Source organism: Molothrus aeneus, chromosome 25 (assembly GCF_037042795.1).
Source record: "Molothrus aeneus isolate 106 chromosome 25, BPBGC_Maene_1.0, whole genome shotgun sequence".
Taxonomy (NCBI): Eukaryota; Metazoa; Chordata; class Aves; order Passeriformes; family Icteridae; genus Molothrus; species Molothrus aeneus.
Window position 1 is genome coordinate 5,370,702 of NC_089670.1, and position 12,739 is coordinate 5,383,440.

The 12,739-nt window shown below is 42.7% G+C and overlaps 1 protein-coding gene across 1 annotated transcript in view; it reads left to right on the forward strand.

Annotated features, from left to right (window-relative positions):
- GRB2 (growth factor receptor bound protein 2) overlaps positions 1 to 12,528 on the forward strand; it is a 49,932-nt gene extending 37,404 nt beyond the window's left edge. Inside the window, exons 3-6 of the mRNA XM_066565582.1 lie at positions 1,694 to 1,791; positions 6,197 to 6,319; positions 8,649 to 8,817; positions 10,186 to 12,528. Of these exons, the coding sequence (XP_066421679.1) occupies positions 1,694 to 1,791; positions 6,197 to 6,319; positions 8,649 to 8,817; positions 10,186 to 10,371 (576 nt within the window). The 3' untranslated portion in view covers positions 10,372 to 12,528. The remainder of the gene's footprint in view (positions 1 to 1,693; positions 1,792 to 6,196; positions 6,320 to 8,648; positions 8,818 to 10,185) is intronic.
- Positions 12,529 to 12,739: the final 211 nt, after the last annotated feature.

Below are 12,739 nucleotides of genomic sequence, written 5' to 3' on the forward strand. Positions count from 1 at the left end.
TTATTAGAAATCATATTAAAATATGTTGTGTTTGAGTTGTGTTCTATTTGCTGGACTCTAGCGAAGGCAGCTTGAAGTACAGAACAGCCCCAAATGACTGATTCTTGGAAGCTATGTGCTGACATCTTTACATGACTGAGTTACAGATCTGGGCTTCAGCTCATGCCCTCCCTGGTCTCTGCACAATTCACTTTTACACACCTATTTTTGATCTCTGTCGTCCCTGTTCAGTGTTCCAGAACTCCTGCTGGTGTCTCTCCCTGTATTTCATGCTGAGGCATCAGTCCCTGCTCAGGTTGCTGTCCCACAGCTCCAAGGCAGACCAGCAGACATCAGCTGATCCAGGGCAGCTCTCCATGTGTGAGCTCTCACCTCAGAGCTGTAACAGAGCCATGCTTGAACTGCTCATGACCTGTGCTCAGATGATGCCAGCTAAAAGACTGAACTCTGCTGTGCATGCTGGAGCAGTGCTTGTACATAAATGCATGGAAGCCAAAGTAGTAACTGCACTAAAGACAGCTTGAATGTTTCATTCACATATAAGTACTTGGGATCTTTTAAGTGTTAAAGCCTCTTCAGCTGAAAATATCCAGAAATTTGCCTTAAAGATGGTTGTCTTTGCTCACCTAAGTTCTGCAGATGTGGCCCTGCTGCTGTGCTAGCTCTCCAGTGGAAGTGCTCGCACTTGGGGAATGTACATCCCATCAGCCTCTTCCCTTGGGAGTGAGGAACATCCAAGTGACTATTAGCCCCTGTAATTTGCCGAGGAAGCTCACATTTTGTTCTCTTTCATTTGCCATATTTCATTTCAGTAGGTTTTGAGGTTTTTCTCTGTTATACATAGCAGTCAGCAGTGAGGCAGATCTAGGGTGTTGGTATGTCACAGTTTTGAAAGGCAGCAAGCACTGATCTTTAGAGTTTAATTTTCTAATGCATTCCAGTCAGCTGTAAGAATGAGACATGCACTTGCAAATTTTTGTCTGGTTTTACTTTTTCTTTTTTTTTTTTATTTCCTCTCACCACCCTTGAAATAAAGAAATGTAATGGCATAGCAAAAGAGTTAGTTTGAGGGTTTGTTGGACATCTTCACCATAACTCTGTGTGTGTAGTATGTGATCTCTGGATCTGCATTCGTGTTTCTTTCTCTTTGCATTTCCTCATCTTTCTGCATTGAGGCAATGCTAATCATGTGATACTTTTGTGACTTGAGGCTTTTTTTTGTGTTGACAAACACAAAGTCATCTTGAGGAGAGGTAGTTTCAAACAATAGCATGGTCTTATTTACAGAACATAATACAATATTGGAGGCACTGCTTTCAATCAGTGCACCAGACTTGCCTATTGCAGCGTACCAGTTGACAGAAATTCAATGAAAAATAAAGCATCGAAGTTTTTAGAGCAAGTATGCTTTGAAATATCAATTTGTGCTTTTTAAAACTATCTTTTTATGTGGCTCCTCTCTTGTGACTCCTGATCTTTCATTCACGTTCAAAATTACAGCAAGAAAAGTATCCCCTTCAAAAATAAAAGGAAGGAACTTTGTTCATCTACATTTGCTGTTTGAATGTGCTTAACTTTATTAATGTAAAAACTGCTCAATACAAATGGGAAGAATTAACCTGGTACTTTCATCAGTCTTGCTTGTATCTTGAATGTATCTCAAGCTTAATTTTTGTTTGCTCCCTTCCTTCAGGTTTTGAATGAAGAATGCGATCAGAATTGGTACAAGGCAGAACTCAATGGAAAAGACGGCTTCATTCCCAAGAACTACATAGAAATGAAACCCCATCCGTAAGTAGAGCTTTTGGAATTGGCTCTCTTGGTCTTACTCTGGGCATCCTCACAAACAGAAGGATGGTTTTCTGCTAAAATTTTACCTCATCCACTCAAATGTACAGACAGATAAAGGATAAGTGGTGAGTTGTATATCTCTGGCTTTAGTGTTTGCTTTAACTCCTCTCACAGTAGCTGCATGGCAGGGTGTTTTGGGAGGCTTTTCTGGGGCTTGCTCTGGTGGTTTTTACGGTCAGACAGAGCAATCTTTGAGTTAGCAGCCATAAACCAGCAGAAAATCCTGAAGTAGTGAGTTTGTACTACCACTGCCCCAGGAAAAGTGTCTGTGTTCTTGTGATGATTCTCAATTTTACTTACAGAGCAGCTAAGAGTAAAAATCCTGGCATTCACAGCTCTGCAAAAGGTGAAGGGTATTTGGAGCTGAACTTGTAGTATGTCTGTCACATCCTGAGTGTAGAATCACAGAATTGTTAAGGTTGGACAGGACCTGTAACAGTCATCTGGTCCAACACCTTCCTCCCAAAACAGGCTGACTTCAAAGTGCTGTTACACAAGTATTGTTGCCTTGAACTGCTGCTCCAAAGAGCTGTGTTTGAGTAACTACTTCAAACCTTTCCCCCTAGGTGTAATGAACCCAGCCTATGAAAACTGTAGCATTTCATGCTTGGGTATTTTCTTTGTGTCAGTTCATGTGTTTCTGCTGTCTTCTGCTAAACTTTGGTTCTCCAGCCTTTGAGATCCTGCAAAATCTGAACAAGAACAGCAAGCTCTGGGTAACAGATTCAAAGGGAGGTTTAGGAGGGAGAAGCAAAACCTGTAATCAGGGGTTTTACAAGAAGCTGTAGCGTTTCATTTGCTCACAAAACCTGATGATTAATGTAAGTGTTGACTGTCATTATATAATGAAGATATTGCAGTTAAATGCAATCAAGAATTATTTTTCTAAAGGCCCTTTTGAAATAGCAGAAGGAAGCTTCTGAGGGCCTGGCCCCAAGAAGGAAAAAGTGTCTTACTTTAGGGCAGCCGAGTGGGAAGTGAAGCAAGGACACACAAGAAAATTCTGAAAATATTTAAAGCCTTGTTTTCTGTAGTAACATGTCTGCTTTACCCTGATTGTACCAGTCCACTGAGGATCACAAATCCACATGCAATGTCTCTCAAATTGATTTGATGCTTGTACCTCCTCATGACAATTTTCCAGGCATTTGAGTTATCTTGCCATGATGTCTCCTATGATGATCAGTGTATTCTTTGATCCTCCATGGAGTTTTGTTTTAGAGGAATAGAGCTGTCAGTTTTTCACTTTTTTTTGCATCAAAAGGGAATGAACAATATTTGAGCCTGCAAGTGGGCGAATTTGGTAGTGGTTTTTAAGCATAGTTAATTTGATTTTATCTGAAGATGTTTTAAACTGCTGATGGCATCTGGATGGAGGCAGTGTCCTGTGTCAGCAATGCTGGGAGTCTTAACTACTGCATTTTAACAACCCTAGGAAATGGTGCAAAAGTTTTTATAGCATAATGTTGGCTTAGCTGTAGTGCAGACCTCTCTAGTCATACAGGTCATACAAAAAGCAAACTGCAGGCAGCTGAGCAGTGAGAAAGAGAATGTTCCTTTACTCAGAGTATCATCAAATTGTTTTCAAGAGGTTTTGGAAAGAAAGCAACTGAATATGGCTTTAAATTCTGTCCTAGGATCCAAAACTTAAATCTTCCAACTGCACAGCTGGTATTAAATGCCATGTTTCTCCTTACTTTTATTTTGCAAATCTTGCAGATCACTTTGTAACTCCCAGCAAATGAAGCTGAAAGGAAAATGTGGCACTTTTTGGTGACCAGATTTACCTAGGGATTAACCTGAAGGATTAATCTGAATTACCACCTCAATTAACAAAGCAAAGACTGAGCAGAGTTAGGCAGGACAGAGAAGAGTTACAGGAAGCTCTGGGCAGGGAAGTTACGGTGAAGGCACAGCAGCACCTTGCTCTGGAAGGGGGCAGGGGAAGACTTCGCTGTTTATGAAACACAGCATGGATCTGATCCAGGCTATCTCAGGTCTTTGTGTTTGTTATCAGCTTGTCCTGGGGATATTGCTGAAGTCTCACTTTGCAGCATTGTAATTTCTGTGGAGGAACTCGGCCAAGTGAGATGATTGTGCGAAGTGAAGGCGAAGGAATTGCCAAAGTGCCGATGGAGGGGAGGCTGGAAGCGATGAGAACCTGTGCTGTACAATCAGTGCAGCTCCCTCTGGCTGTGCAGCATCAGCAGGAATGCCTGCTTTGCTTCTGCAGTGCTGGCAGGATGAGTTTCACCTGCGTTACAGAGCTTGTTGGAGTCAAGCCTTATCAGGCTTACCCTTCAGAAGAAAAGTTGTGGGAATGTCATTGTCACTTTGCCTAATTCTCCACAAGTGATTTTTGACATGCTGTGGTGTTTGTTAATTTTTTCAGACATTCTGTAGCAAATATATGTGCACAACACTTCTGCTGCTGTACAACTGTGTTCTTAAGTAGACAGTAGTCCTGCAGAATAACTTTGTTTCATCTCAGGAGTTTTCTGTTAATTTAATTCAGGTTCTTTTACTCTGGCTAATGTGGTAGTAAAGCTACAAAACTGCAAGGAAGCTTAAGAATTGTGAAAGATTTTTAGTCTTTCTGTTCAAAGTGCCTTAGAAGCAGCTAGCAGCAGAAAACTTTCATAGTTTGCCATTGTCACTTTGGAAGTGTTATTTCATTTAAAAGAATAGTACACTTCTACTTTGTAATGATTCAGTAAAATTTAGGGGGAAAACAGGTGAACTGTGGAGGCTTCAGGAAGGATTCTATTAAGCTCTTTCAAGCTTTTGTTCTTACTTTATAGAGAAAGGTGAAGTTGTTTTTTGTTGGTGTTTAAGATTAAACTGTTGCATGAGTAATTGAGAATTATTTGAGAACCAAACAGGATTAAGACACTTTGTAAACAAGAAATATGGTGAGATATCTAAAATCATAATATAAAGCTTGCTTCAAGCAGCATTTGGCAGAGAGAAAATTCAGGACTTCCTTTTCTTTCTGACAGCAGTGCCAAAAGCCCAGGAAATTAAATACTACCTTTGATTTCTGAAGGAGTTTCACTTAATAGTTTCTCCTGGTTGATTTTTGTGGGCAGCAGTGTGCAGTGAGGGGCAGATGGGTCTCCTGTGGTAGTCTGCCACCACCTCACCTCAAGTACCAAGAAGCAGCACAGGTGCTAAGCCACCCAGAATGTACAAAATACCATGAAATTCTTAACCACTGGGAATAGGATGGTTGAGGGAGGAAGCTTTTTCTTTTTATTCCAGGGGATAAAAACACAGCAAGAGTTTCAAGCAAGTGGAGTATGTTTGGTAACCAAGTAATCAGTCCTTCTTCAGCTCTAGAGGTAGTTTCCCCTTACAGAGATCTGGTGACTTCTTGACGTCACAAGAGCTCCAGCTTTTCTTAAGAATGACTGTTTCAAGGATTCTGCAACTCCTGCCTTGTTGCTGCAGCAAAACCTTCACTGCAGACAGTGGGCTGTGTGAGTGGAGCTCTTGTTATGCAATGCTCTCCTCTAAGGTCAGTCATCTGCGTGGGTGTGGGTGTGATAAGTGCTGCTGTCCTGTGTGATCTGTTCCTCAGAGCTGAAAGCTCTGCTTTTTAGCTGTGAAGATGCTTCTGCTTTTCTCATGCCATGTGACCTACCACTTATCCCTTCTTTGCCTTTAATCTTGGATTAGTCTAGAAAATGCAAATGTAAATGGGGGCAAGGATCCTGTGACCAATCTGTTGGTCGGTGCTGATGATCTGGTGGCCTGAGGTAGGTTCAGCCTTGGTGTCATGGTCAGCCTGTGGCTGGTGAGAATTTTGGATGTGATTTCCATGAGGCTGCTCCATCATGTGACTCTCCTGTGAAAGCTGCTGGATTGTCCTGCCTGTGGGAGAAAGCAAGAAAAGAGGCTCCTGAAACTAGTGTCATCAGCATCTTTTCTGGAACAGAATCCATGCCTAGCTCAGCACTGCTCTGCAGTGGAGCAGAGAGACCTTGAAGGAACTTTTCTCACTTGGTCTGTAAGTGCAGTCCTGGCACCTGCCTCAGCTTTCTGACAGATGATACTTGTCTTGGACCATAGGACTCTGGTAGGGCTCAGAGATTGGACTCTGGGCTGCAGGAGCAAACAGCTGCTGGATGAAGATACTGATTCTCTCTGCTGCAGTAGATGTGTCTTACCACCTGATCTGAAAGAGACAAGAAATTATTTAGATACAAAATGCACTTTCCACATGTGCAGGATGGGGCAGTGCGTAGACAAGATTTTGTTTCCGGAGCTGTGGTGTTTCTGGCTATTCCATGAATGGATTAAAATTCTTAACTTTTCCTATTGTTTTCTTTTCCTCCCCACACAGGTGGTTTTTTGGAAAGATTCCCCGAGCGAAGGCTGAAGAAATGTTGGGCAAACAGAGACACGATGGTGCCTTCCTCATCAGGGAGAGTGAGAGTGCTCCTGGGGACTTCTCCCTCTCAGTCAAGTAAGTCATGCCCAGGAGCAATTGTGTGCTAATCAGGCATCTGCTGCTCCTTTGGACTGGTGAGTAAAGGGCGGGTGATTGTCAGCCCTGAGGAGCAGGAATAACCTCACAGATGCCCTATAGCATTCCTGTTCTAGTGACATTTATTCCCTCTCTAATAGAACAAACATCTTTGCTCTGGTTTTCAGTGAGCCCACAGGACTGACCTGGTGGCACGTGGCTCACACAGACCCAGGCAGTGTCTGGTGGCCTCTCTGTGGATCCCATTCCTCCCTCTTACAGCTGAAAAGCACCCAGTGTGGACAACTTCCCATCCTTCTTCATTCCTCCTCTGCAGTGCAAGTTATTACTTCATCTTCCCTCTGTGTTGTACGTTTGCAAGTATATTTTTCTCTGCTTGGCACATGCTTTGGTAATATTCCCACTGACTAGCACTGCACATGGAGCTGTGAAACCAGAGGTCCATTTGAACTCTCACAAGTATATTCCACATGGCTTAGGAAGAAGTTCTTCTCTTTGAGGGTGGTGAGGCTGTGGCACAGGTTGCCTATAGAATCTGTGCCTGCCCCATTCCTGGAAATGTTAAGTGCCACATTGGACAGGGCTTTGGAGCAACCTGGTCTAGTGGAAGGTATCCCTGCCCATGAGAGGAGGGTTGGAATGAGGTGGTCCTTATCTGATTCCCAACACAAGCAATTCTGTGATTCTCTGATCTGAAGTCACGCAATTAGGGCTATTAGAAACTTGAAAAGATATGTGAAGTAATTTAATGTAGGATGGGGATGGGAGGGAATCTGTCCTCAGCAGGTTGATTTTGGCTTTTTTGGTTTTTTAATTATTTTCTGCAATCTTCCCCTTTTCTACCATAAATAAACAAGATTTTCTTTAGAGTTCTTACAACATTTTTATTATTCATGTGCAATTCCAGCTGGCTCTGTTTTCTGTGGCTGTCAGTGATCCGTCTCAACAAGATTTGTTTCTTTTTTTCTGGTCATCTTTGGTTTGTAACCAAATTTTTGTCCTTCTGTACAGCAGCACTGAGTCATGCCAGCAAACTGGATTAAAGCCACTGATTTTAGAGATGTTTATGTTTCTGTCTAGGATAGTCATCCAGGCTGGAATATTAGATATGAATGGAAGCTTCAATTGCAGAAAGTGCATTCCTTTAAGAAACAGGAAGTTACAATGGCATAGCTGGGCCTGCCTGTTCAGCCTGGTGTTGCCATCTGGTGGTAATATCTCAGTTGGGTGGTTTTTCCTGTGAGTATAATTTAGGAAAGTCCTTTTCCTAAACAGTGATCTGTAAGATTTGGAATGGTGAGAAGCTCAGAGGTTGAGGAAGGCAGAGCAGAGGCAGCACCCAGGGTTTGTTTCAAGGCAGTGTCTGCTTTCCCCACTCATGTATAGGAGCCATGCATGCCAAATGGGAACAGTTGTCTTCTGTTTTCAGTGTTTTAGGCTGAAGTAAAATTACCAATATGCCATTCATCTGGAAAATCCCAGTGGACCTCTCCAGAGTTTCTCTTTATTCAGAGTAAAACCATTGGAAATGTAGCTTCAGGTGAATGCCATCATTTGTCGGAAAAAACACAGAATTTATTTTTGTCTGTTAATGCAGAATTGAAGTTGCTGGTTTATGTGTGCAGCATCATCTTTGAACACTTCGGGATTTGAGGGGTTTTTGTCTGTTACGTTTTGTTTTGGGGTGTTTTTTTAAAGAACAGAGAGGTCCTTTTGTTTCATAAGAGAGCCTTTTGCACAAGTCCATTCTGGTTGCCAGAGGAGCCAATTCTGCCCTCCCTGTGACAGTGTTTTCCCAAGAATTTGCCTGTAATGGAACTGGTGGTTATTTGTTGCATTCTTGCACGTAGGAAGTGGTGCTGTGGGAGGGAGGGACTGGGGCTGTGAGAAGCAGAGGACCATGGCAAGAGTAGCACAGACTGAGAGTGGCTCGAGTCAGTTGTGAAACTGCTGGGTGTGAAGAGCCTAAACCAAAGTGTTTGTGCTGTTTATCTGGCAATTCTGCATTTGAGGATGTGAAGTGGAAAGCACCAGGGTGCAGCTATGTTGCTGTGACCTTGCAAAGTCCCTGGCATTTGTCTGTGGGACTCTGCATCATCTTCATCAGCACAGGTGATGGCATATGTAACATACATCAAGAAGTACGTGTGATTCCTGTTATGGATTGTAGCTGTGTTAGCAATGTCATTGACAGTTTTCACTGTGCCCTGAAGGACCTTCTTGTTCCAAACTCTGTGCTGATGATCCCAGAAGGAGTTCCCCATGGCTAATAATGTGCTCTTTTGTGTTCTTCATTCTTTCCACACAGGTTTGGAAATGATGTGCAGCACTTCAAGGTGCTTAGAGATGGGGCTGGCAAGTATTTCCTTTGGGTGGTGAAGTTCAATTCTTTGAACGAGCTGGTAGATTATCACAGATCCACATCTGTCTCCAGGAACCAGCAAATATTTCTCCGGGACATTGAGCAGGTGCCACAGGTAAGAGAAGTGTCCCTATAGAATGCCCTGGTCAGGCAATTGCAACCACAGTCTGAAGTAGGATTGCATTTTAGAGTAAGAAAGAAGCTGATTTTTTTACTTGTGATAGTGTAGATCCTGCAGTCAAAATTTTACTGGTAAATAAGCTGCATTCTTGTGCAAAGTCTACCTGCACTCCTGCTTTCCCTGGAGTTGAGGCAAAATTATTGTTGCTGCTTGAATGTTTGACTTGTTTTAATGCTTATAGATTCTGCTGCAGGAAGATAATTTGATTCCTGTGAATTAAAAATGGATTTGCTCCTGTTATAGGGCACAGTTAGAAAGGGTAGGGAAGTGCTGGGTTAATAGTTGGATTTGCTGATCTTAGGAGGTCTTCTACAACCTAAAGAATTCTGTGATTCTGTTCTGATTTATACCTGATCATAGCCAAAGTGCAGCCCTCAGTGAGGCTTGATACCGGGCTCTCCTGAAGAGGTGGTTACAGCATATGGAGCATCTCTGGTTTGAATCTAGCCAGTGTGAAGAGAATCCAGAAAGTCTTGTGAAGTGCCAGCAGAGCAGCTTGTGTATATCCAGCTCTTTAGTTTGTTCCATTTCCCAGGTCAATCAGAGTGTTGTATTTCATGTAACTGCATGTTTTGTCAGTTCTGGGTAAATCGTTTTGCTTCCTTGTACAGCATTCTGCTTCTAGCCTGAAGACAAGGGTGTGGCATTTGTGCAGTTGTCCAGGTGCCACTGGCAACTTTGTCACAGTCTGTCTGAACTTAACACTTGGCTCTGCACCATCAGGTCAGGGATAAACAGAGGGTGAGAAAACAGCTGGCTGAAAAGGACAAGCATGAAGAGAACTTCCTGGCCTCACGATTTTAAGACTGCAAATGTATTTTAAATGAACTGTTAGCTTTTCCATCAGAAAGGAAGACTTGCTGACCAGGCAAAATGTTCTGTGACAGAAGAGTTAAGGAAAATGTGTAAAATGTCAACATCCAGTTTTTAGGGGGAACTTTGTGTAGATCAATAATATTTGTGCTGTCAATTATGAAAACAGGACAAGTAAACAGCAATATTACTGTATTGCTATAGAACACAGATTTACAATAGGCCACGAAGAGTGAAAAATACTAGAAAAACATCAGAATCATCTGCTGTGTTTCAACTCAGAAACTTGACCTTTTTCTGAGGTGTTCTATAGTCTGTCCATTACTGTTTTAGCACCTTGTTGCAGCTGTTGGGAGCTGGCTTGCAGGGAAAGGGAGTAGCCCAAATGTTTATTGTTAATCTTCAGTGTAAGACAGCTTCTGCCTGCAGGAGCAGGTGCCTGGAGTGCTGTGGGTGATTCTCACTGTGTGTTTTTTGTTCCCCTTTCAGCAACCAACATATGTTCAGGCCCTGTTTGATTTTGATCCCCAAGAGGAAGGAGAGCTGGGCTTCCATCGCGGAGACTTTATCCAAGTCCTTGACAATTCTGACCCCAACTGGTGGAAGGGAGCGTGCCGCGGACAGACGGGCATGTTCCCACGCAACTACGTGACCCCAGTGAACCGGAACATCTAGAGAGAAATATTAGAGATTATTTAAGGAAACCAGAGAAACAGTAAATACACATACAGAGCCTAACTGCAGCCAGTGACCTAAAAATCACACGGCGGTAAAACCAGAGTCACCTGTCACCGTGAGGTGATCCTCCTTCCCTCAGAACGGAACTTCAGGGGCGGGGGGAAGAGTTCAACTTACACACCAAAACTTATCTTAAAGGAAAAAAAAAAGGAAAATAAAAAAAGGAGACAGAGAGAGAGAGAAAAAAGAAAATAACAAATTTCCTCAGCTGCTCCTGGGTTATCCCCTTTTATTCACTCTTGTTGCGAATGAGTGTTTTAAGGTCACTTAAGGTCTCACCACCACAACTCCTCTTGTTTCCCCTTCCTCCTCTGTCCATCAGTGCATGAATTTTTAATGCCATATAAAGTCCTAGCCAATGCAGTTAAAGGAAAAGGGAGAAACTCTGCTGGTATTTTCTCTCTCTGCAAACGGTCTTCATTTGACATGAAGGGACATGAGAGAAGAACCAAATCCACAGTCCTGCCTTTAAAAAAAAACAAAAATCATCAGTTTCTGCTTTTGCCTTCAACATTCAGCATTTCTTGCCTGGGAAAGATGTGGTGTTAATCTAATTTTTATTGTCTCTTCTCCTTTGGCACTTTCTTCTGAAGCTCAGCAGCTTCCAAACAGAGGAAGGGAGAAGAGTTGTGTGGCTTTTTGTTCTCTTTTTTACTTTTGAGTCACAGAGCTGCTTTGAGAAACTCCAACGTACAACTGAAGTCTATTAATGCTGTGCTGACAGCTTTTTTGTTTTTTCTTAAAGGTGTACGGTTGAGCACATTCTGTAATTTTTTCCATAGTGCCTTCCCCTTATTTTCTTTTTTATTATTTTTTAAGTTAAAAGGACAGTCCAGAGCTTTTCAGAGGATTTTTTTTCTGCCTATGTGTAAATAAATACTATGGGGGAAGGGGGCAAAGGAGGGTGGTTTTATCAATGGACACTTGAGAAAAATCTACAAACAGAGATGGAGCTTTAATCTTCAGATTTGTCTTACTGTTCAACTTCCCTTATTCCAAGGAAAATAAAATCAAGGCATTCAAGTGGCAACTTAGGCTGCTCAGAGGTGGAGAGCTGCAACCAGGAGCCTCAGAAGAAGTAAGAGAAAGGGGAAAGTTCTGATGAGGGAAAATGAGGAAGAATATTTTGGGGAGGGAGGGTTAAGGGGGGAATTTGAGAAATAATAGCCCTGAGATGTCCTACAAAATGTACATTCCTTTGGTGGAAAACTTCATAATGCAGAGAAACCTCAAGAAATAGTGCTTGAAAAAAAACTTTACGCTCTTAGTGAATGTTTCTACGTGATGCATGTGACCAGCCTGTCTCCTCGGCCTGGATAGGCAGTATTTGCAGTCGTGTTGCTCTTGAGAAGTGGAGTTGGCATCCTTGTTCTCCAGTCTCTCCTCCCTCCTCAGGTCAGTGTTCTGTTGAAGTAGCTCCCTGCCCGCTCCCGTTCACAGCAGGCTGTGTGTGACTGTTCTCCCCACCCTGCACCCCGGGGCATTTCTGGTGGCCCTTTGCTCCTCACCAGAGCAGTGTGACATTAAATTGGACAGAAGGAAAGCAATCAGCCCGCAGCGCTCTCTGTGCCAATCTTCAGTTGCGTTGTTTTTCCCTTGGTGGCCGCTTGGCTGGATCCCTTCACCCCACCAACACGCCCCAACCTGCAGCGGAGATCTCCTCCTGCCCTGCCTCAGCACGGGCAATCTTTTGTTGGAGGGTGCCTTTTTTTGTAGTGTTACAAAAGTTTTACTCCTGAGATGAACTCTGCCTTACACTTTGATTTTCCAGCAAATGAAAGAGAGAGCTACCCTGTAGAGTATTACTTTTCCCCCTCTCCTTGCTAGCTGTCACTCGTTTTCTTCCCACTTTGTAAAGTGATTGGAAAAGGAATCTATGGCATTCTACACCTGGACCATTTGATTGTTTCCTTATTTTGGAATTGGTGTATATCATGCAGCCTTGCAGACATATGTCTTGTGTGTGTATATATATTAAAAAAAATTTCTGTGTTTAAATAAAAAAAAGGCCTATGTACTTAATCCTTTAACTCTGCAGCAGCATTTGGTAGATAGTAATTAACTGTGAATAATAAATATACATTGAATTCTTCACTTGAGCATCTGTCTGTTATTTCAGTTAACTGACCAAGCTATGACTGAGCTTGTAGTTCAGACACTTCTGGAGCCTTTTGCTAAAATGGGTGGTGTTGGGCTGGTGTGAGCGCAGCAGCCAGGCTCAGGCTGTTGTGGCTTTGAATCTGCTCCATCAGGGCCCTGCAGATTGTTTTCACTTCTGTTACCTAAAGAAGAACGGCTCTGTTGG